At 52.3% G+C, this 20,858-nt stretch overlaps 2 protein-coding genes across 2 annotated transcripts in view; one reads left to right on the top strand and one right to left on the bottom strand.

Moving 5' to 3' along the window:
* The window catches only part of si:ch211-11n16.2 (zinc finger FYVE domain-containing protein 1), a 39,130-nt gene extending 32,492 nt beyond the window's left edge, over positions 1-6,638 (bottom strand). The window contains exon 1 of the mRNA XM_060856166.1: positions 6,288-6,638. Within this exon, the coding sequence (XP_060712149.1) occupies positions 6,288-6,368 (81 nt within the window). The 5' untranslated portion in view covers positions 6,369-6,638. The remainder of the gene's footprint in view (positions 1-6,287) is intronic.
* Positions 6,639-12,539: 5,901 nt separating this feature from the next.
* The window catches only part of dpf1 (double PHD fingers 1), a 196,971-nt gene continuing 188,652 nt past the window's right edge, over positions 12,540-20,858 (top strand). Inside the window, exon 1 of the mRNA XM_060855942.1 lies at positions 12,540-12,591. Within this exon, the coding sequence (XP_060711925.1) occupies positions 12,560-12,591 (32 nt within the window). The 5' untranslated portion in view covers positions 12,540-12,559. The remainder of the gene's footprint in view (positions 12,592-20,858) is intronic.

The raw sequence follows: 20,858 nt of genomic DNA, 5'->3' as shown, positions 1-20,858 counted from the left end.
CTAACACTACGGGCAATTTACCTGAACTGCACATCTTTGGATTGGGAGAGGAAACCGGAGCACCCGGAGGAAACCCAGGCAGAGACGGGGAGAACGTGCAAACTCCACACAGTCAGTGGCCAGAGGGTGGAATCGTTATCTTAATGCCCTGGATCTCTCACAGTCCGAGAGCAAACATTTGGGAGAGAGTTGGGGTTGGCTTTCTTAGGTTGGGGGGTGGGGATTGGTGGTTGGGTGTTTGGGAGGGACTGTCTGAGGATCTCGGGTGAGTTTCGGCAGTCTGTCTTGTAGATGGTACACACCGCTGCTGGACGGAGGGAGGGGATGTTTGTCAATGCGGTTTCTACCAAACAGCTTTGTTTAAACTGAAGAACTTTCTTTTGAAATACCCTCACTTCCAGAAGCCTTTTTTTAAAATAAAAAGCAGGTAAGGTGTCAAAAAGTAACATCACAGAATCATCGAGTCATAGAGATGTACAGCATGGAAACAGACCCTTCGGTCCAACCCGTCCATGCCGACCAGATATCCCAACCCAATCTAGTCCCACCTGCCAGCACCTGGCCCATATCCCTCCAAACCCTTCCTATTCATATACCCATCCAGATGCCTCTTAAATGTTGTAATTGTACCAGCCTCCACCACATCCTCTGGCAGCTCATTCCATACACGTACCACCCTCTGTGTGAAAAGGTTGCCCCGTAGGTCTCTTTTATATCTTTCCCCTCTCATCCTAAACCTAAACCCTCTAGTTCTGGACTCCCCCACCCCATGGAAAAGACTTTGTCTATTTACCCTATCCACGCCCCTCATGATTTTGTAAACCTCTATAAGATCACCCCTCAGCCTCCGATGCTCCAGGGAAAACAGCCCCAAGTCCCTATAGCTCAAACCCTCCAACCCTGGCAACATCCTTGTAAATCTTTTCTGAACCCTTTCAAGTTTCACAACATCCTTCCAATAGGAAGGAGACCAGAATTGCATGTAATATTCCAACAGTGACCTAACCAATGTCCTGTACAGCCGCAACATGACCTCCCAACTCCTGTACTCAATGCTCTGATCAATAAAGGAAAGCATACCAAAGGCCTTCTTCACTATCCTATTGGGGTGGCACGATGGCTCAGTGGTTAGCACTGCTGCCTCACAGCACCAGTGACCTGGGCTCGATTCCAACCTCAGGCGACTGTCTGTGTGGAGTTTGCACATTCTCCCCGTGTCTGTGTGGGTTTGCTCTGGTTTCCTTCCACAGTCACAAAGATGTGCAGGTCAGGGTGGGTTGGCCATGGGAAACTGCCCATAGTGTTAGGTGCATTAGTCAGGGGTAAATGTAGGGGAATGGGTCTGGGTGGGTTTCCCTGTGGAGGGTCCATCTGGTCTCGTTGGGCTGAATGGCCTGTTTCCATACTGTAGGGAATCTAATCTAATCTGTCTACCTGCAACTCCACTTTCAAGATTTGGCTATTAACTCAGAAGTCCAGGCTAATGGTCGGGGGGGGAAAACACCAAAAAAACAACGCTGAAGATCACTGTGGGTCAGGCAGCATCCTTGGAGAGAAAGCAAGCTAACATTTCGAGTCTAGATGATTCTTTATCAGAGCTCTTTGTGGGTGCTGCCTGACCTACAGTAATGTGCTCCTAATAGTCTGGAGAAACGGGTTCAAATTCCACCAGGGCAGCTTCTTAAATCATAAACTGAATAAATCTGAAATTCAAAACAAATCTCATCAACTGCCATAAAAACTCACCGAGTTCCCTAATGGCCTTTCGCGAGGGATATCTGCTGTCTTTACCTGGTCTGGGCCTACACGTGACTCCAGACCCACAGCAATGGAGCTGACTCTTAACTGCCCTCAGGGCAATTAGGGATAGGCAATAAAGTCTGGCCCAGCCAACAATACCCACATCCCAGCAAAAAAATTCAGAATAAAAATAAAATCAGACCTCAAGTGTCTTTCCTTTGGCTGATGTCCAATACGAGAGAAAGAAAGCGGAGAGACTTGAAACAGATCCTGCAGCTGTTCCTATTCAGTCCACACGCTACAGCAGCCCCACAATATCATCGTGTTTCCTGTCTGAGGGAAATTGCCCCAGAGTGTGGGAAGCCCTGGCAGAGGTGGCTCAGTGGTTAGCACTGCTGCCTCACAGCACCAGGGTCCCACGTTCGATTCCAGCCTCGGGTGACTGTCTGTGTGGAGTTTGCACGTTCTCCCCTGTGTCTGTGTGGGTTTCCTCCCACAGTCCAAAGATGTACAGGTCAGGGTTAGATTAGATTAGATTACTCACAGTGTGGAAACAGGCCCTTCGGCCCAACAAATCCACACCGACCCGCCGAAGCGCAACCCACCCATACCCCAAAATTTACCCCTTTACCTAACACTACGGGCAATTTAGCATGGCCAACTCACCTGGATTGGTGAATTGGCTGTGGTAAATTGCCCCATAGTGTTAGATGCATTAGTCAGAGGTGAATGGGTCTGGATGGGTTACTCTTCAGAGGGTCGGTGTGGACTGGTTGGGCCGAAGGGCCTGTTTCCACACTGCAGGGAATCTAATCTAGTCAAGCTTCAAATCACAAGCATCAATATTTTCAAGTTTCGAGTCACTCCTCTGCAAGTCGACATTCAATTGTGTAATTTTATACACAATCTACGAGTGCGCTGTGCTGGAGCCTCTGACGTTGGGCACTGTCCCAGCCTGCTCTGCTTGAACAGGCCCTGGAGCAGTCCCACCAGAGGCCCACAAGGTGGGGATGTGCCAAGTACCTGGATGAAGAATGGCCAAGCTCCAACGCTCACCTTGTCCAATTAGTGTCGGAGCCCAGGGATGTACTGACAAGAGCAGGATTACTTACACAATAGGGCTGCACTTGCAGTGACTCACATCATGCCTGACTTCCCCCAACATATGCTGCCGACACGGGTGTGATTCCCATGTCGCTGAGGAGGTGTTACCGTGTCACTGGGTATTCATGCTGCTGGTGAGGAAGGGTCACTTTTAATTCGGGAGCATATCAATTTCGGGCACTGAATATGAATCGTGCCACCCCCCCAAAGAGTGGCTGTGCCCAGTGCCAGGAATACATCGCAGCGTCCTGCACTCTGTTCATCACTGTTGCTCTCAGAGCTCACTCTCACCTCGAGGGATAACTCAGGATCAGCAATAATGTGCCAAAACTGTCAGTGATGCCCACATCCCATGTGGAATAACTAAATAACGATGCATTATAGTGCCCCGGGCTCAAAGGATGCAGAGGGGAGAAATGTTACTTGTCGTTAGGAAAAACCCAGGAAGGCACGGTGGCTCTGTGGTTAGCACTGCTGCCTCACAGCGCCAGGGACCCAGGTTCGATTCCAGCCTCGGGTTACTGTCTGGGTTTGCACATTCTCCATGTGTCTGCGTGAGTCCGGGGATGTGTAGGTGTGGTGCATTAGCCACGGGGAAATGCAGGGTTACGGGGACGGGATGGGATACTTGTCAAGAGGGTCAGTATGAACTGGATGGGCTGAATGGCCTGCTTCCACACTGTAGGGATTCTATGAAACCCCTCCCCCGATACACCCGCGCAGTGTCAGAACTCTCAGACTTTAATTCCTTCTGTCCTGGGGAGGCCTTTGAGCAATGGCAGTGGTTTCTTGACAGAGAGGAACTATTACCTCCGTCACCCCTGTAGTCCCCAGAATGGGAGGGGTGGGGGTGTTTATTTGTGATAATCTAGTCCACATCAAGTTAGATCAAGGAGATCCTGATTGATGTGATGAAGTTATTATTGAGAGGCAGTTACTGCTGCTCTGCAGGGAAATGTCAAGGGTAACCTGCAATTATATCCACAGGAGCTTACTTTTCTGACACGCCAACTGCGGCTGCAACGAATCACTTCGAATCATTGAGTTTTTAACAGCATAGGAAGAGGCCCTTCGGCCCAAGTCTCGTGACTCCATTTTCCAGCCCTTTGCCTGTAGTCCTGTCTTGCTGTGGCATTTCCAACACACATCGAAAAACGTCACAGATTCCTGCCTCACGGAGAGTGGTATCACTGGCTAGGCCAGTGTTTAGTGCCTTGCCCCAGAAGGGAATAAAGAGACAACCCCATTGCTGTGGGTCTGGAGTCACGTGTAGGCCAGACCAGGTAAGGATGGCAGTTCCTTTCCCTGAAGGGGCAGATGAGTTTTTCCAACAATGGCCATCAATTAGGCTCATCATTTCCAGATATTTGCTGGTAATTGCTGTGATGGGATTTGAAGCCAGGTCCCCGGAATGCTACCCGGAGCTCTGGATTAACACTCCACTGAGGCTGTTGCCCCTACACCCTTTCAGGCAGCGACTTTCAGAGACGCGTACACTTCTTGGTGAAAGTATGTTTCCTCACATCAGCTCCTGCCCCTTACTTTAAAAGTGTTGACCCCTCTGCTGGGGGAGGGGGGGGGGGAATGTTTCTCTCCATCTACACCCCTCAGAACTTTGTATACTCTGGAACATCCTCAGAGGGTGCTACGTAAATGCAGTCTGTCGAGACGTTTGCAGTTATGATCACTCGAGGCAGGATGCTGTTTCTCCTCAGCCCGATTTTGGGGAACTGCACGCACTCCCCAAAGCCCCCCTCACTGTGAGGGCTCCAGAAGAATCAACCCTCCCCCCCAACTCTTTAGAGTCAGTCTACATTCAGCATGTGATCTGAAGCCAGAACCTCTGACTCTGAGGTGGTAATGTTTTCCACTAGGCCACAGGCTGACTTGTCAGTAATTAACTTGAGCATTTGCAGCAAAGCCCTTTCAGGTTTTGGGTTAGCCCAGTGGTTAACCTCATATTTACCGCTGGTAACATTGGGTCACTGGCTAGACTGTCCCCACGAGAAACAAAAGGGGGGCGCGGTGTGGGAGGAGATGGAGAAGGACAAGACCCCTCATAAACACCTCCTCTAAACAGCACTGTCCTTTCAAGAGAAGATAAAGCTTCTTGCATTCATGTAGCGCCAGTCACAGCCAATGTAAGTGCAAAGTGTGTGGTTCCTATTGGGACACAGCCAGCGACAATTTGCACTCAGAAACACAACTGTCAGAACCAAGATGTTGGCTTGAGCCTTAAACAGCACAATTATAACTAATTTTGGAGGGTCAGTGTGTGAAGGACAAGAGAGGGATGGGGGGGGTGAGGGATTAGAGAGGGATGGGGTGGCAGTAGGGGTGGGGGAGGTGGAGAGGAGAAGTGAGGAGACAAGGGGTGAGGGGGAGGAGAAGTGTGGAGGCAGTTGGGGGGTGGGGAGTGGGAGATGATTGGGTGGTTCATGGGGGATAAAGGGGGTGAAGAGCGGGGGGGTGAAGAGCGGGGGGGATGAAGAGCAGGGGGGGTGAAGTGCGGGGGGGGTGAAGTGCGGGGGGGGTGAAGTGAGGAGCAGGGGGTGGGTGAAGAGCAGGGGGTGGGTGAAGAGCAGGGGGTGGGTGAAGAGCAGGGGGTGGGTGAAGAGCAGTGGAGGGGTGGGTGAAGAGCGGGGGGGTGAAGAGCGGGGGGGTGAAGAGCGGGGGGGTGAAGAGCGGGGGGGTGAAGAGCGGGGGGGGTGAAGAGCGGGGGGGGTGAAGAGCGGGGGGGTGAAGAGCGGGGGGGTGAAGAGCGGGGGGGGTGAAGAGCGGGGGGGGTGAAGAGCGGGGGGGGTGGGTGAAGAGCGGGGGGGGTGGGTGAAGAGCGGGGGGGGTGGGTGAAGAGCGGGGGGGTGGGTGAAGAACGGGGGGGGGTGGGTGAAGAACGGGGGGGGTGGGTGAAGAACGGGGGGGGTGGGTGAAGAGCGGGGGGGGTGGGTGAAGAGCGGAGGGAGGTGAAGAATCTGGGGAGGGGGTGAACAATTTGGAGGGGGGGGGGGTGAAAAATCTGGAGGGGGTGGGGAATTAGAAAAGGGTGAGAGATAAACAGGACAAACACCAAACCGAAAGTGAGAGGGAGCAGGGAGTGTCGCATTCTGAAACGGGAGGACAGCGGCCTGGCGAGAACCGGGATCGGAGTCAGAATTCTCCCTGTTCCCCGGTCCCCGGCCCCCGGCCCTGGATACAGCCGGAGGGTTACATTGTATCCCCGGGACTGGCGCTGGTTACAGTCCACATTGTTACAATCCACATTGTTACAATCCACATTGTTACAGTCCACATTGTTACAGTCCACATTGTTACAATATTCCCAATCCAGGAGCTCACTGCCACACAAGCCGCAATTCCTGCCCAGTTTCAGATCATTGTAGGGAAACCAAATCAATCACACCCTCCCATCACAACCAAACACTGTCCTCTCTTTCTGTTTTTACCTGTAACGTTTCATTCTCGTCCACCAGCAGGAAGTTCTTGCTGCTCTCCCCAGTGAGAGGGTGACCCTTCAGTTCTCCCATCTATCTGTTTCTGTTTCTCTCTCTCTCTTGTGTTTTTTCCTCAATAAATAACTCGATTTTTCAGACTCCCACTCGCCTCCCCGACGTTCTGCAGTTTATTTCCTGAAACTCACGGTTCCTAAAGAGGGAGCGAGACCAGAACATAAACAAAACAGCCCATTCCTGTTGGTCATATGACAGGCTGCACAGTAGCTTCCCCTCTGAGCTGAAACAAACGCCTCAATAAACCCCATCAGGGAAACTCTCAAGTGCTTAACCTCCAGTCGAACCCAGCACCATTTCTCAGCACCGTCACGCTGTGGTCGGAGCTGCTTCTGATATTCGCAACTGCAAAATAAACATTTTTGAAAACTTGAATTTGGATAGCGCCGGCTTCGCAATGGAAGAAGTTTACCGGGAGGGGGGAGAGGTGAGGAGGGGAGGGTGTGAGGGGTGAGGAGGGGAGGGGGTGAGGAGGGGAGGGTGTGAGGAGGGGAGGGTGTGAGGGGTGAGGAGGGGAGGGGTGAGGGTGAGGAGGGGAGGGGTGAGAGGGGAGGGGTGAGAGGGGAGGGGTGAGGGGTGAGGGTGTGAGGGGTGAGGAGGGGGGTGAGGAGGGGGGTGAGGAGGGGGGTAAGGGTGGGGGGTCAGGGGTGAGGAGGAGGGGAGGAGAGGGGGAGAGAGGGAGGGGTGGGAGAGAGGGAGGGGAGGGGTGGGGAGAGTGGGAGGGGAATAGGAAGAGGGGTGAGAGAGGGGAGAGGATTGGGAATGGGGAGAGGATTGGGAATGGGGAGAGGGTTGGGAATGGGGAGGGGTTGGGAATGGGGAGGGGGTGGTGTGGGAGGGGAGGGGGTGGTGTGGGAGGGGAGGGGAGAGGGGTAGGGGTGGGGTGGGGAGAGGGGTAGGGGTGGGGTGGGGAGAGGGGTAGGGGTGGGGAGGGGAGAGGGGTAGGGGTGGGGAGGGGAGAGGGGTAGGGGTGGGGAGAGGGGTAGGGGTGGGGAGAGGGGTAGGGGTGGGGAGAGGGGTAGGGGTGGGGGAGAGGGGTGGGGTGGGGGAGAGGGGTAGGGGTGGGGAGGGGGAGAGGGGTTGGGTAGGGGTGGGGAGGGGAGAGGGGTGGGGAGGGGAGAGGGGTAGGGGTGGGGAGAGGGGTTGGGTAGGGGTGGGGAGGGGAGAGGGGTAGGGGTGGGGAGAGGGGTAGGGGTGGGGAGAGGGGTAGGGGTGGGGAGAGGGGTGGGGTGGGGGAGAGGGGTGGGGTGGGGAGAGGGGTGGGGAGGAGAGAGGGGAGGGGTGGGGAGAGGGGTAGGGGTGGGGAGGGGGTGAGGGGTAGGGGTGGGGAGAGGGAGAGGGGTAGGGGTGGGGAGAGGGGTAGGGGTGGGGAGGGGAGAGGGGTGGGGAGGGGAGAGGGGTGGGGAGGGGAGAGGGGTGGGGAGGGGAGAGGGGTGGGGAGGGGAGAGGGGTAGGGGTGGGGAGGGGAGAGGGGTGGGGAGGGTGAGAGGGGTGGGGAGGGTGAGAGGGGAGGGGTGGGAGGGGAGAGGGGTAGGGGTGGGGAGGGGAGAGGGGTGGGGGGGGAGGGGAGAGGGGTGGGAGAGGGGAGAGGGGTAGGGATGGGGAGGATGGGGAGAGGGGTGGGGAGGATGGGGAGAGGGGTGGGGAGGATGGGGAGAGGGGTGGGGGGATGGGGAGAGGGGTGGGGAGGATGGGGAGAGGGGTGGGGGGATGGGGAGAGGGGTGGGGAGGATGGGGAGAGGGGTGGGGGGATGGGGTAGGGGTGGGGATGGGGGAGAGAGGGAGTGGGAGGGGAGAGGGTTGGGGATGGGGAGGGAGGGAGTGGAGGGGAGAGGGTTGGGGGATGGGGAGGGAGTGGGAGGGGAGAGGGTTGGGGATGGGGAGGGAGGGAGTGGGAGGGGAGAGGGTTGGGAGGGGAGGGGGTGGGGATGGGGGGGAGGGAGGGGGTGGGGATGGGGGGGAGGGAGGGAGTGGGAGGGGAGAGGGTTGGGGAGGGGATGGGGAGGGGATGGGGAGAGGGGTGGGGAGGGGGTGGGGAGGGGGTGGGGAGGGAGTGGGGAGGGGGTGGGAGTGGGAGGGGAGGGGGGTGGGAGTGGGAGGGGAGGGGGTTAGGGGTGGGGATGGGGAGGGGGTAGGGGGTGGGGAGGGAGTAGGAATGGGGAGAGGGAGGGGGTGGGAATGGGGGAGGGGGTGGGGGGGGAATGGGGAGAGGAGGGGGTGGGAATGGGGAGAGGGAGGGGGAATGGGGAGAGGGGTGGGAGGGGGTGGGAATGGGGAGAGGGAGGGGGAATGGGGAGAGGGGTGGGAGGGGGAATGGGGAGAGGGAGGGGGAATGGGGAGAGGGGTGGGAGGGGGTGGGAATGGGGAGAGGGAGGGGGAATGAGGAGAGGGGTGGGAGGGGGAAATGGGGAGAAGTGTGGGGAGGATTTGGGGGAATCCTCTGCTCTGAAGAAGGGTCACTAGACCTGAACCGTTAACTCTGATTTCTCTCCACAAATGCTGCCAGACCTGCTGAGCTTTTCCAGCAATTTCTGTTTTGGCTTGTGTTTGTTGTTGTTTGTCTAGAGAGGATTTGAGTGTGTTTTCACCCGGAAGGCAGTGGGCGTCTGGAACTGGCTGTTTCAAGGGGTTAGCAGAGGGCAGGAACCTCCAATACATCGGTCACTTGGACTGCCACAGCAGGCAATGCTACAGACTGGGACATGGGATGAGGACACCTGTATGTCTGCTGGATGGTGTCAACATGATGGGCCTTCCCTTGCTGTAAAACTCTAAGAAAGACATGCTGATGGGATCAGACAGAGCGCATGGTGGGTGGGGGAAGCACTCCGGAGCACCAACATTAGTGGAGATGTTGGCATGGAGAGCCATATTATAGGGGACACAGAATTCCAAAGTCTCTCTGTCCCTTGAGTGAAGAAATTCCTCCTCATCTCCTTCTTATTCTGAAACTGTGTCACCTGGGATGTTCCCTACAGCTCAGGAGAGAACATCCTATCTGCACCTACCCTGCCTGTCCCTTTAAGAGTGTTGCAGGAGTCTCTTCTCTCATTCTTGCAGAGACTCCTCAATGGGCAGCCCCCACCATTCCCGGACTCAGTCCTGGGAACCTTCCTGAGGAGGAAAAATTAAAATCAGGAATGACTGGAATTTAGCTGAGTGCGAGGTTCCTCTTGACCGCACGGTGGCTCAGTAGTTAGCACTGCTTCCTCCCAGTGTCAGTGACCCGGGTTCGATCCCAGCCTTGGGTGACTGTACAAACTCCACACAGACAATCTCCCCATGCCTGCATGGAGTTTCCTCCCACAGTCCAAAGATGCTCAGGTCAGGGTGGACCGGCCATGGGAAATTTATTGCCCCAGGGATGTGCAGGCGAGGTTGGGGGAGTGCAGGATTACAGGGATAGGGTGGGGATGGTCTTCAGAGGGGCGGTGTGACCTGATGGGCTGAATGGCCTGGGACTTCAATATTGCAGGGATTTTAAGTTGTGGGTCTGGGGAGGGATTCACAGGGGGGTGGGGGGGACATGGAATCCCAGCTGACAATTTCCAAATCAGGATGTTACTTGACCAGCAATGAGAGTGACCACAAATTACAGGTGCAGATAGAGGCCATTCCGCCCATAGGCTGTGCTCTGCCAGTCAGTGAATGGAATTGGATTTATGGTCACGTGGACCAAGCCACAGTGAAAGGCTTTGATCTGATCTGATGCGGGAGGGGACATTAAAATGTGTGAGTTGGGGTAATGCAGGGTTCTCTGAGGGCTTGTGGGGGGTTACAAGTTCAGGATGGGGTGGGATGGTCTTCTGCTCATTAGTCTGCACCCCAAATATTCCACAGGTACCCCCAGGGTGGGGGAATCGTCTTTGAACAAGGTGAGCAAAGACTTGCATTTCAGTGGCGCCTATGGAAAGACGCCAAAAAAAACCCTCAAGGTGTACGATCGGACCCGTGTCATCAAGGAACCCTCCCCCCCCCCCCCCCCCCCCCCCCCCCCCCCCCCCCCCCCCCCACACACACACACACACACACACACACACATCTAGGTGGATACAGCTGCACCACTTCGAGGGCAATTAGGGAGAGGGCGGTAAATCCGGGAAGGTTCCCCCTGCACTATGTACTAAATACACAGCAACATCCCACACACGCTGGTCTGTGTTTGTGAGGCCGATTGAGCGTTGTTGATTGCCCCCCCCCCCGGGGGGTGGTAATGACCCCACCCCAGCCTCATTCCTGATGAAGGGCTTTTGCCTGAAACGTCGATTTCCCTGCTCCTCGGATGCTGCCTGACCTGCTGTGCTTTTCCAGCATCTGGACTCTGATCTGCAGGCCTCACTTTCGCCTAATGACGCCCCCCCCTCCCTCCTCGCCTTCAAAATAGATGTTTTTGAGTTGATTTATTAACATTCAGCTGACAGGGCGCAGGGTTGAGGGTGGTGTTGATAGTGGGTGGGCAGGGGTTTGGAAATTCACAGTTTCAACATCTTATTGGAAGTAATTCCAACAGTATAACACTGGGACATCAAATTGGAACAAGGTACTCAGGGCTGCAAGGTGAGTGGAATGAGCACTGAAAACATCCCTTCCATGGGAGGGTGTGTGTGTGAGTGCATTGCATGCTAAGTGACTTTAATTCCTCGCCCCCCTCCACGCACCATCCATTACATCCAGCCAAAACTGAAAAAGAAACTTCTGGGAGTTAATTGCCTGCAAAAATCAGCACTGCCCATTCAAAAATTAAAAGCCAGCAAATTTGGGGGGAGCTCCCACCTTACAGTCAGATTGTGATTGAGGAATTGGTCCTCTGAGTGAGTCATAGAGTTCTTACAGCACAGAATGAGACCCTTTGGCCCATCGTCGCTGTGCTGATCACCAAATATCTATCTACCCTGATCCCGTTTTCCAGGTCTCGGCCCATAGCCCTGTGTGCTTTAGCTTCAAGTGCACATTTGAAAAGTTTCCAAATATCGTGAGAGCTCCTGCCACCCCAGGCCCCACCCTTTCAGACATACCTACCACCCTCGGGGGGGATCTTCCTCACATCCCCTCTGAACACGCTGCTCCTTGTCTTAAAACTGTGATCACGGTCAGTGACCTCCTTCACTCAAGGGAACGTTTCTCTCTGGCTATGCTCCTCAGTTCTTGGTACAGCGTTATTAATCCAATCCCTTCGCTATAAGAAGATTAACCCCAACCTCTGCACCCTCTCTTCATAGCTGAATCACTCCAGCCCCAGGTGAACGTCTCTGTGAATTTCCCCTGCACCCCTTCTCTTTATCTACAGTAGCAATCAAATCCCTGAGGTTTCTCTCATTCTAACTAGATGCATTTCCCCCTGCACCCTCTCTCTACAGTGCAATTAAATCCCTGACGTTTCTCTCATTCTAACTAGATGCATTTCCCCCTGCACCCTCTCTCTACAGTGCAATTAAATCCTTGAGGTTTCCCTTATTGTAGCTAGATGACAATTCTCTGCACCCTCTCTCTACAGTGCAATCAAATCCCTGAGGTTTCTCTCATTCTAACTAGATGCATTTCCCCCTGCACCCTCTCTCTACAGTGCAATCAAATCCCTGAGGTTTCTCTCATTCTAACTAGATGCATTTCCCCCTGCACCCTCTCTCTACAGTGCAATCAAATCCCTGAGGTTTCTCTCATTCTAACTAGATGCATTTCCCCCTGCACCCTCTCTCTACAGTGCAATCAAATCCCTGAGGTTTCTCTCATTCTAACTAGATGCATTGCCCCCTGCACCCTCTCTGTAAAGTGCAATTAAATCCTTGAGGTTTCCCTTATTGTAGCTAGATGACAATTCTCTGCACCCTCTCTCTAATACAGCTAAATCCCTGAGGTTTCCCTCTTTGTAATCAGTGGACATTACCATTCCCAGGGGGAAGGGAACGCAGGAGTGGAAAGGGCTACAACTCCCAGTTGGCACAGGTTGTCTCAGGGTGGGGGAGGAAAGGGGGGGAGATGGACTACAATTCCCAGCAGACACTGGGAAACCCCCCCATTGCCCCAATCTCTCCCCGGAGCTGGGGCGCAGGCGCGGACACGCCCCCTTCCACACAGGTGACGTCTCTCCCCAGGCACCAGGGGGCTGCTGATTGGCTGTTTCGTGGCCGCAGCCCTGTTCCATATTGTGAATGGTCCAAATGAAATGTTAAAACCACAATTGTGATCCTACTGTATTTTATTGTATCAAAATGGCGACAGTCATTCAGAATCCTTTAAAATCGTGAGTATCTGCAAAAATTTCTGCCTTGCATTTTTGCAATTTCCCCAGACCTTTCTTGCATTTGACAACCCTCTTATATGAAAAAAAACTTGCATGCAATCCAGGAGAGGTTTTGCAATAGATGCCAAGTGCATTACATTCAATAATTTTCTGCACCCCTGTATTAATGGTGCAATTTTTTTTCCTATGCAGGTTGCATTATTTCTGTTTTTTTCAGTTTTGTCCTATTAAATTTTCTCCTTTTTTTTTGCCCCCACTCCCCTTTTTCTCCAGGTGGAAACTCTTTGGATGGAGAGTTGCCTCCTCACCTTAAAGGTGACTTGCTGGCGTGTGGAGTATATTGTAGCCCAGTGTTCTATGTCGTTTATACAATGCTGGCTAATGGGCTGATCAGGGCTCAGCGGTAGCCAGCCGCTCGCCTTTAATGAGAGCAAGGGGAAGGCTGCAGCCAGCAGCGGCTCGCCAGCGCCGCCCGGGGGCAGACACTGGGGACTGCAGGGCAATTAAAGGCGGTGGACCGAGCGGCAAGACGTTGAGCCGACAGAAAACAAACCTCCCCACCTTCCCCGAAAATAAGCTTGTTTTACATTTTTTTGGGGGGGCTTTTGTTTGTGGGGTTTTGTCTGTTTTTGTTTTACAATCAAATCTGAAAGCTCTAGATTTTTTATTCTTTCAATTTAATGAAATGTCATTTTTTTTGCTTATGTGCCTGTTGAATTTCTGTTTTTAATGGTTGGGAAAGCAGGAATGTATTTTTTCCCCCCCAAATGTCACCCTGTGTTGGTTTTCTGTGGCTATTCTAAAGATGCCGGGGGTGGGGTGGCTGAGAACATAAAACAGCAAAATTCCAGCCCCTTCCCAATCTCCACCAAGCATCCACACTCCAACCACATAGAGAGAGAGGTGGCCACCAATGATGTGGCATACTGCAGAGTTCAGAGGGGCAAGGGGTGACCCTGATTTAGCTTAGCCCCTGATGCCCACCGAGTTGAATAGCCGAGAGCAGTTCAAATAAGATCGAGGCATTCAAAACCACAAGGGGTCTGGACAGATTGGAAATCCTGCCCTGGAGTGTGGGAGGATTGGGCACGACGTTACAGGTTTAGGGCCCTTGACATTTGTAGCAATAGGGAGAGGAGGAGAAATGTTAACCCACAGCGAGTGCTTAGGGTCTGAAACGTGCATCGAAGCTGCCAAAGAAGAAATTTGGTTTTCATGATCTGCCGAAGGAGATTGCACGGGAATAGGTGGGGGAGTGGGACCTGTGAATTTTCCAGCTTTGGCGAGCCAGCCCTGACACAATGGGCTGAATGCCCTCATTCTGTGCTGTCAGTCAGTGCTCAGTTTCACATGCCAAGCCTTGGGGGGGGGGGGTATCCGATCCGGGAGATGGTCAGAGAGAGAGAGAGAGAGAGGCTGCTGGAAGAAGGGGTCATTCCGTTGGAATTGGTAGGGGCTGAATGTTAACAGATTGAGTCAAACTCCGTGTTACACAGGGTCAGCTGGAGGTGCACAAAAGAGTTTCACATCAGCCACACTGAGCAAAGAGACTGGGTTAATGGGAAGGGAGGAGATTCTATCACCTCTTGCTCCCCCACCCCCCCAGCTGAAGGGTAACTCCTCGAATGTTTGGCTATCTACACACACCCCCACCCCAATGAGTCAGAATCAGATGGAGGATTTCTCACAGCCAGTCCCTGAGGTTCTCACTGAGTGAAGGAGTCATTTTGGAGGAGAGAGGCATTGAGGGAAAAGACCAACTCCCTCTCAATGGTCAGGAGTTGGATTCTGCAGGAATTTCAGGATGCACAGGGAAACCTCTCATCCACGTCTCCCCAAACCTACTCTCAGCCCCCCCATATCTCCCCTCCTCTTCTCAAAGATGTCTTCCTTAATCTGTTCCCTCTCCACCCTTCCTCACCATTTCCCTCAATACCTCACTCTTCTTTCCTCTTTTCCCTGTCTTCCTCTCCCCTCCTCTCTAAACTTCCTTTTGCTTCCTGCCTCCCACCACAATCTCTTCCTGCCCACTTCCCCAATCCTTCCAGCCACCCCACCTATTCCCCCTCACCTCTCTATCTTCTCTTCCCATCACTCTCCTCCCAAAACCCTCTTCCTCTTCTTCTCTACCAATTCTTCTCCCCTCTCTACTCCCTCCCCTCCATCTAGCCCCTCTACACCCCCCCTCCTCCCTCTACACCCCCCTCCTCCCTCTATTCCCCCATTCCCTTTCCCCTCCTCCCCCTCCCCTCCCCTCCTCCCTCTATTCCCCCTCCTCCCTCTATACCCCCTCCCCTCCTCCCTCTATTCCCCATTCCCTTTCCCCTCCTCCTCCTCCCTCTATTGCCCCTCCCTTCTCCTCCCCTCCTCCCTCTACACCCCCTCCCCTCCCCTCCTCCCCATTCCCTCTCTCCTCCCCTCCATCTAGCCCCCTATACCCCATCCCCTCCTCCCTCTATTCCCCCATTCCCTCTCCCCTCCCCCTCCCTCTATACCCCCTCCCCTCCTCCCTCTATTGCCCCTCCCTCTCCATCTATACCCCCCTCCCCTCCTCCCTCTACACCCCCCTCCTCCCTCTATTCCCCCATTCCCTTTCTCCTCCCCCTCCCCCTCCCCTCCTCTCACCCCTCCTCCCTCTATTCCCCCCTCCTCCCTCTATACCCCCTCCCTTCCTCCCTCTATTCCCTCCATTCCCTTTCCCCTCCTCCCCCCTCCCCATTCCCCTCCTCCTCCCTCTATTGCCCCTCCCCCTCCCTTCTCCTCCCCTCCTCCCTCTACACCCCTCCCCTCCCCTCCTCCCCATTCCCTCTCTCCTCCCCTCCATCTAGCCCCTCTACACCCCCTCCCCTCCTCCCTCTACACCCCCTCCTCCCTCTATTCTCCCATTCCCTTTCCCCTCCTCCTCCTTCTCCCTCTATTACCCCTCCCCTGCCCCCTGTCCTCCTCTCGCCCCTCCTCCCTCTATTCCCCCATTCCCTTTCCCCTCCTCCCCCTCCCCATTGCCCCTCCCCTCCTCCCTCTATTGCCCCTCCCCCTACATCTATACCCCCTCCCCTCCTCCCTCTACACCCCCCTTCACCCTCTATTCCCCCTCCTCTCCTCCCCTTCCCTTTTCCCCCAGCCCTCGTTGCCCCTTTCTCAGAGATGTCACCTTCCCTTGCCCTCCTCAGAGTGACGCCTCTCTGGACCCTCACCCCCGAGGTCCAGCTCCCTCAGTGTCCTGTCACTGAAATTCCGGCCTTTTCCAAATTTACCAAATGAGACTAAATGGAGAGGAGTGTTTGAGTTTTAGCAAAAATACCCCACAACTGGAAGCATTTACTGACTGTGTTTGGTGTTTAACAGAACACAGGGTGAGATTAACGCTTCATAGAAACACTGAGTTCTTTTCCTGTTTGGAAACTGAGTCCCTGGATAATGATTGTCGCACCAACAAACACTTGAATCCAAAATCAAACACAACAAATGCTTGAAACTTGGGGCAAATGGAAGGGTCAGCGATTGTGCTCGTTATTCGGTTTTCCCAACTTTCCGAAAGGGAAAAGCAGGAATAAATTGTTGAATTTTAATAATCTGTGGGCAGATGCAGTGCACACTGGGTGTGTGAGGGCTTGGGTGTATAAAAATCAGTCGCCAGTTCTTTTTTTTACTGATTGTCTTCAACATTAGCTCTTCGCTGAGGTGAAAAAAATTGACAGAAATGTGTCAGACGTTAAAGATGAGAAGAGATTTCTTCTCTCAGAGGATCGTGCGTCAGTGGAATTCTCCCTCAGAGCAGTGAGGGGTGTGCTGGGTCACCGATTAAATTCGAGGCCCAGTTAGATTTTTCTTTGACTGGCGGGTTTTGTGAATTCATACCCACAATGGGAGCGGCCAAGGATCTTATCGAATGGTAGAGTGGGCACAAGGGGCTGAATGGCTGCCTGCTGCTTGCCTACTTTATGATCTCTGGGCCCAGCATCTTCGGATCAATGCTAAGGCGTCGGGGAGGGTGGCGAATGGGATTACCTCCAGTGGGAGGAGGGACCTCAGTAACTTGAAAGGGTTCAGAAAAGATTTACAAGGATGTTGCCAGGGTTGGAGGATATGAGCTACAGGGAGAGGCTGAACAGGCTGGAGCTGTTTTCCCTGGAGCGTCGGAGGCTGAGGGGTGACCTTATAGAGGTTTACAAAATTATGAGGGGCATGGATAGTGTGAATGGACAAAGTCTTTTCTCTGGGGTGGGTGAGTCCAGAACTAGAGGGCATAGGTTTAGGGTGAGAGGGGAAAGATATAAAAGAGACCTGTGGCAACTTTTTCACACAGAGGGTGGTACGTGTATGGAATGAGCTGCCAGAGGAAGTGGTAGAGGAGAAAGTGAGGTCTGCAGATGCTGGAGATCAGAGCTGAAAATGTGTTGCTGAAAAAGCGCAGCAGGTCAGGCAGCATCCAGGGAACAGGAGATTCGACGTTTCGGGCATAAGCCTTCCTGAAGAAGGGCTCATGCCCGAAACGTCGAATCTCCTGTTCCCTGGATGCTGCCTGACCTGCTGCGCTTTTTCAGCAACACATTTTCAGAGGAGGTGGTAGAGGCTGATACAATGACAACATTTAAAAGGCATCTGGATGGGTAAATGAATAGGAAGGGTTTGGAGGGATATGGGCCGAGTGCTGGCAGGTGGGACTAGATTGGGTTGGGATATCTGGTCGGCACGGATGGGTTGGGCCGAAGGGTCTGTTTCTGTGCTGTACATCTCTATGATTCTATTGACTTGGATAGAGTGGAGAATATTGAATTGTTGTCCTTAGAGCAGAGAAGGTTAAGGGGGAGATTGGATCTGGCCGTTTGAAATGTTGAAGTGTTTCGATGGTGTTAGTCTGCCTTTGCTGATGTCCAGTAGCAGCAAAATGTCTGAAATACATTGAGATTAAGAATAATAAAATCCTAGCCTTTAAAAGTGAAAAAAAAGGAGAAAACTGTTCATTTTCAAGGAGATGTGTGCCCTCCTTGGGGCTAAAGGGGTCAAAGGGTGCATCCCCTCAGCCAGTGACAAGCAGCGTTTCAATTCTAATGCCAACGCAAGCATAAAGACTAGCCTGCATTTCATGTTAACTATCTTAAATAAACACGCCTTAGAAAAAAGAGACATCATCCTTTTTCACACAGAGGGTGGTAGACACCTGAATGTGCTGCCGAGGGAGGTGGAGAAGCAGATACAATAGCAAGGTTTAAGAGGGGTTTAGACGGACACATGAACAGGCAGGGAATAGGGGGATACGGGCTATGTGCAGGCAGATGAAACTGGTTTGGATTGGCATCACGGTCAGCAGAGACAGGATGGGCCAAAGGGTCTATTCCTGTGCTATATTTATGTTTCAAGGTTTGGGGACAAAGAGGGAACAGTGGACTTGAGTTGGATGATCAGTCATGATTATATTGAATGGCAGAAGGGCTGAAAGGCCTTATCCTGCTCCTAATTTCTATGTCTAAATAAATAGATATTTTTGATTTAAGAAAAAGATTAGCTTTATATTTTAAAATAATCAGAGGCGAGTATTGACTGTTGGAATTTATCAGCAGATAGTTGGTATCAGTGGAGATTCCAATGGACTAAATCCAGAGAAACGGTTCCCGTTGGCTGGACAGACAGAGGGACAGAGATTGATGGGAATCAGTAAAAGAACGGGAGGGGAAGCTGAGGCGAATTTTTGTGGTTGTGATCTGGGGGGCAAATCCAATGGGAATTTTCCAAAAGGGAGTTGGACAAACATACAATTGGGAAAGGAAATAGGGCCACACAATGAGAGATGGAGCTTCCCGCCCCGGTGTCAAATGTCAACTGACCAAAAGAACATGATCTAGTCGTGACCCACGTTGCAGTGTGTGGGATCTTGCTGGACCTACTGTGTTCTTGAAGTTCAATCAATAAATCTAGAGTGAAAACCTAGTCTCAGTGATAGTGACCAGGACAACTATCATTGACAGTCATAAAAATCCGTTCTGTTTCATTAAAGCTCTTTAAGCGGTATATCTGCCATCTTACCCAGTCTGAGCCTATGTGTGACTCCACACCCACAACAGCTTGGTGGACTCTCTTAACTGCCCTCTGAAATGGTCTGAGTGAGCCACTTATTTAAAAGGGCAAATAGAGACAGCTTTTGCCAGTGATGTGGAGGGGCCGGTGGACCAAGTTAAAAATCACACAACACCAGGCTGTAGTCCAACAGGATTATTTGGAAGCACTAGCTTTCGGAGTGCTGCTCCTTCATCAGGCCAGTGACAATCCTATCCTATAAAGGAATATTTTAAAAACCCTCTGTTTGGTGGTAGTGGGGGGTTGGGTGGGGGTGGGGGGGAAGGTTGCCAGTGAAGCAGGGCTTTGGGATAAGCGTGCCAGGTCTCCTATTACAATTGTACAGGTCTGAGACAGTGACCCCCACAGCCCTCAGATGATGGGGATGACCCTGTACCTATGACAGTGCAGGAGTGTCTATCCATTGCACAGTCACCTGGGGGTGGGCTGTCTCAGAGATTCTGGGTCAGTTTATTGTTCGAGTGCTTCTCCCCCTCACTCAACTGCGGGGTCGTTGAGCATCATCGGTGTTGGCTTCACATACGATGGTGCAGAGCAGAAGGAGGCTATTCAGCCCATCACACCTCTGATTGCTCTTTGAGAGCTCTCCAATTAATCTCACGCTCAATGGTCTTCAAAATGTTTCCTTTCTGGGTAACGCGTCCCAGATCTCTCCAACTCGCTTTGAAAACTAAAATTTAATTCATTTATATTCTCCCACCAGTTCTGGTCAATCCATGTTCCCCCCCCCCCCCCCCAGTTACCAATCCTCCTGTCAGTGAAAACAGTTTCTCCTTATTTTTCCTGTCTGAACCCTTCTGAAATTTGAAGAGTTCTAGTAAATCTCCTCTTAATCTGCCCTGCTCCGAGGAGAACAACCCAGTCTCTCCGTGTCACTGAGGCACCATGTCCCCCTCGGATCTCCTCTGCACCCTTCCTAAAGTATGGTGCCCAAAATCAGGCGATGTCTGTCCAGCTGAGGATTAACCATGAGTCCGTTGTGGAATCTGAATGATGCTCCCAGAACCTGCTCAGGATATTCTTAAAAGCAGGGAAGATCCCCCAGTTACTGCAGCATTGGCAAGAACAGATATGTCCTGGAGAGTGAGCTGAGCGAAGGAGACTGAAGTGCCAGCAAGCACTCAAAGACTGTTAAAATGTTAACTTTATTCTTTAATTTTTCTACTTTATGTTAAGAAGGACTTTAGTGTTAACTATTACCATCTTTCGTTATTTTTGATTTGTTCTATGAAGGTCTGTAATGTTTAACTTTTTAACCTTGTTCCTTTTACTACTTTATACCTGAGTTTTTTTTTGTACCTAGGTACACTGTATGTGCTGCTATTAGACACTACCCACTCTACTTCTGTACTTGAGTACAGATGATAAAATATTTTTTTTAAAATGCAACAAATTACATTCATGTAGCGCCAATGACAGGGTAAACCATTCCAAGGAACGATTGTCAGGCAAAACCTGATGTCGAGCCACATTAGGAAGTATTAGGGCAGGTGACCAGAAACTTTGGCAAAATGGTTGGCTTCAAAGAGGCTCCTGAAGAGGCAGGGAGAGGTGGAAAGGTTGAGGGACGGAATTCCAGAGCCTGGGATTCAGGCAGCTGAAGGCACGGCCGTTAATGGTGCACCCGATAGAAATCGGATTAAAAAGGACACAGATCTCAGAGGGTTTTAGAGAAGATTAGAGGGGTAGGTGACAGTCTGGTAATATCATCGATAAAATATTACTCCAGTGATTAATGTTCTGTGAACCCAAGTTTGAATCCTGCCATGACAGATGGTGGAATTTGAATTCAATAAAAGTCTGGAATCACTGCCAATTGTCAAGGTAAACCTGTTCTGGTTTGTCAATGTCCTTTACAGATGGAAATCTGCCATCATTACCTGGTCTGGGGTGACTCCAGACCCACAGCAGTGTGGTTGAGTCCTGACTGTCTTCTGTGTATTTAGGAATGGGCAATACATGCTGGCCCAGCTGTGAATGAATCTATAAAAAGATAGCAAAGGAGGCGGAGGCGTTAAATAGATTTGAAAGCAAGGCTGCAAATTGTGAAAGAGATGTCGCTGCATGTAATGTCGTCTCGGGCTTGGGGCTGCTCCTTTTTATTATCCTGCCTGATGATGATCCCGACGATCCCGCAAGGTGAAGACCACTGGCTGCCCTGCGACGGAGGGAATCTCTGGGAAAGCTCTGCC

Source organism: Hemiscyllium ocellatum, chromosome 47 (assembly GCF_020745735.1).
Source record: "Hemiscyllium ocellatum isolate sHemOce1 chromosome 47, sHemOce1.pat.X.cur, whole genome shotgun sequence".
Lineage (NCBI taxonomy): Eukaryota > Metazoa > Chordata > Chondrichthyes > Orectolobiformes > Hemiscylliidae > Hemiscyllium > Hemiscyllium ocellatum.
This window is presented reverse-complemented; position numbering and strand designations above follow the sequence as displayed.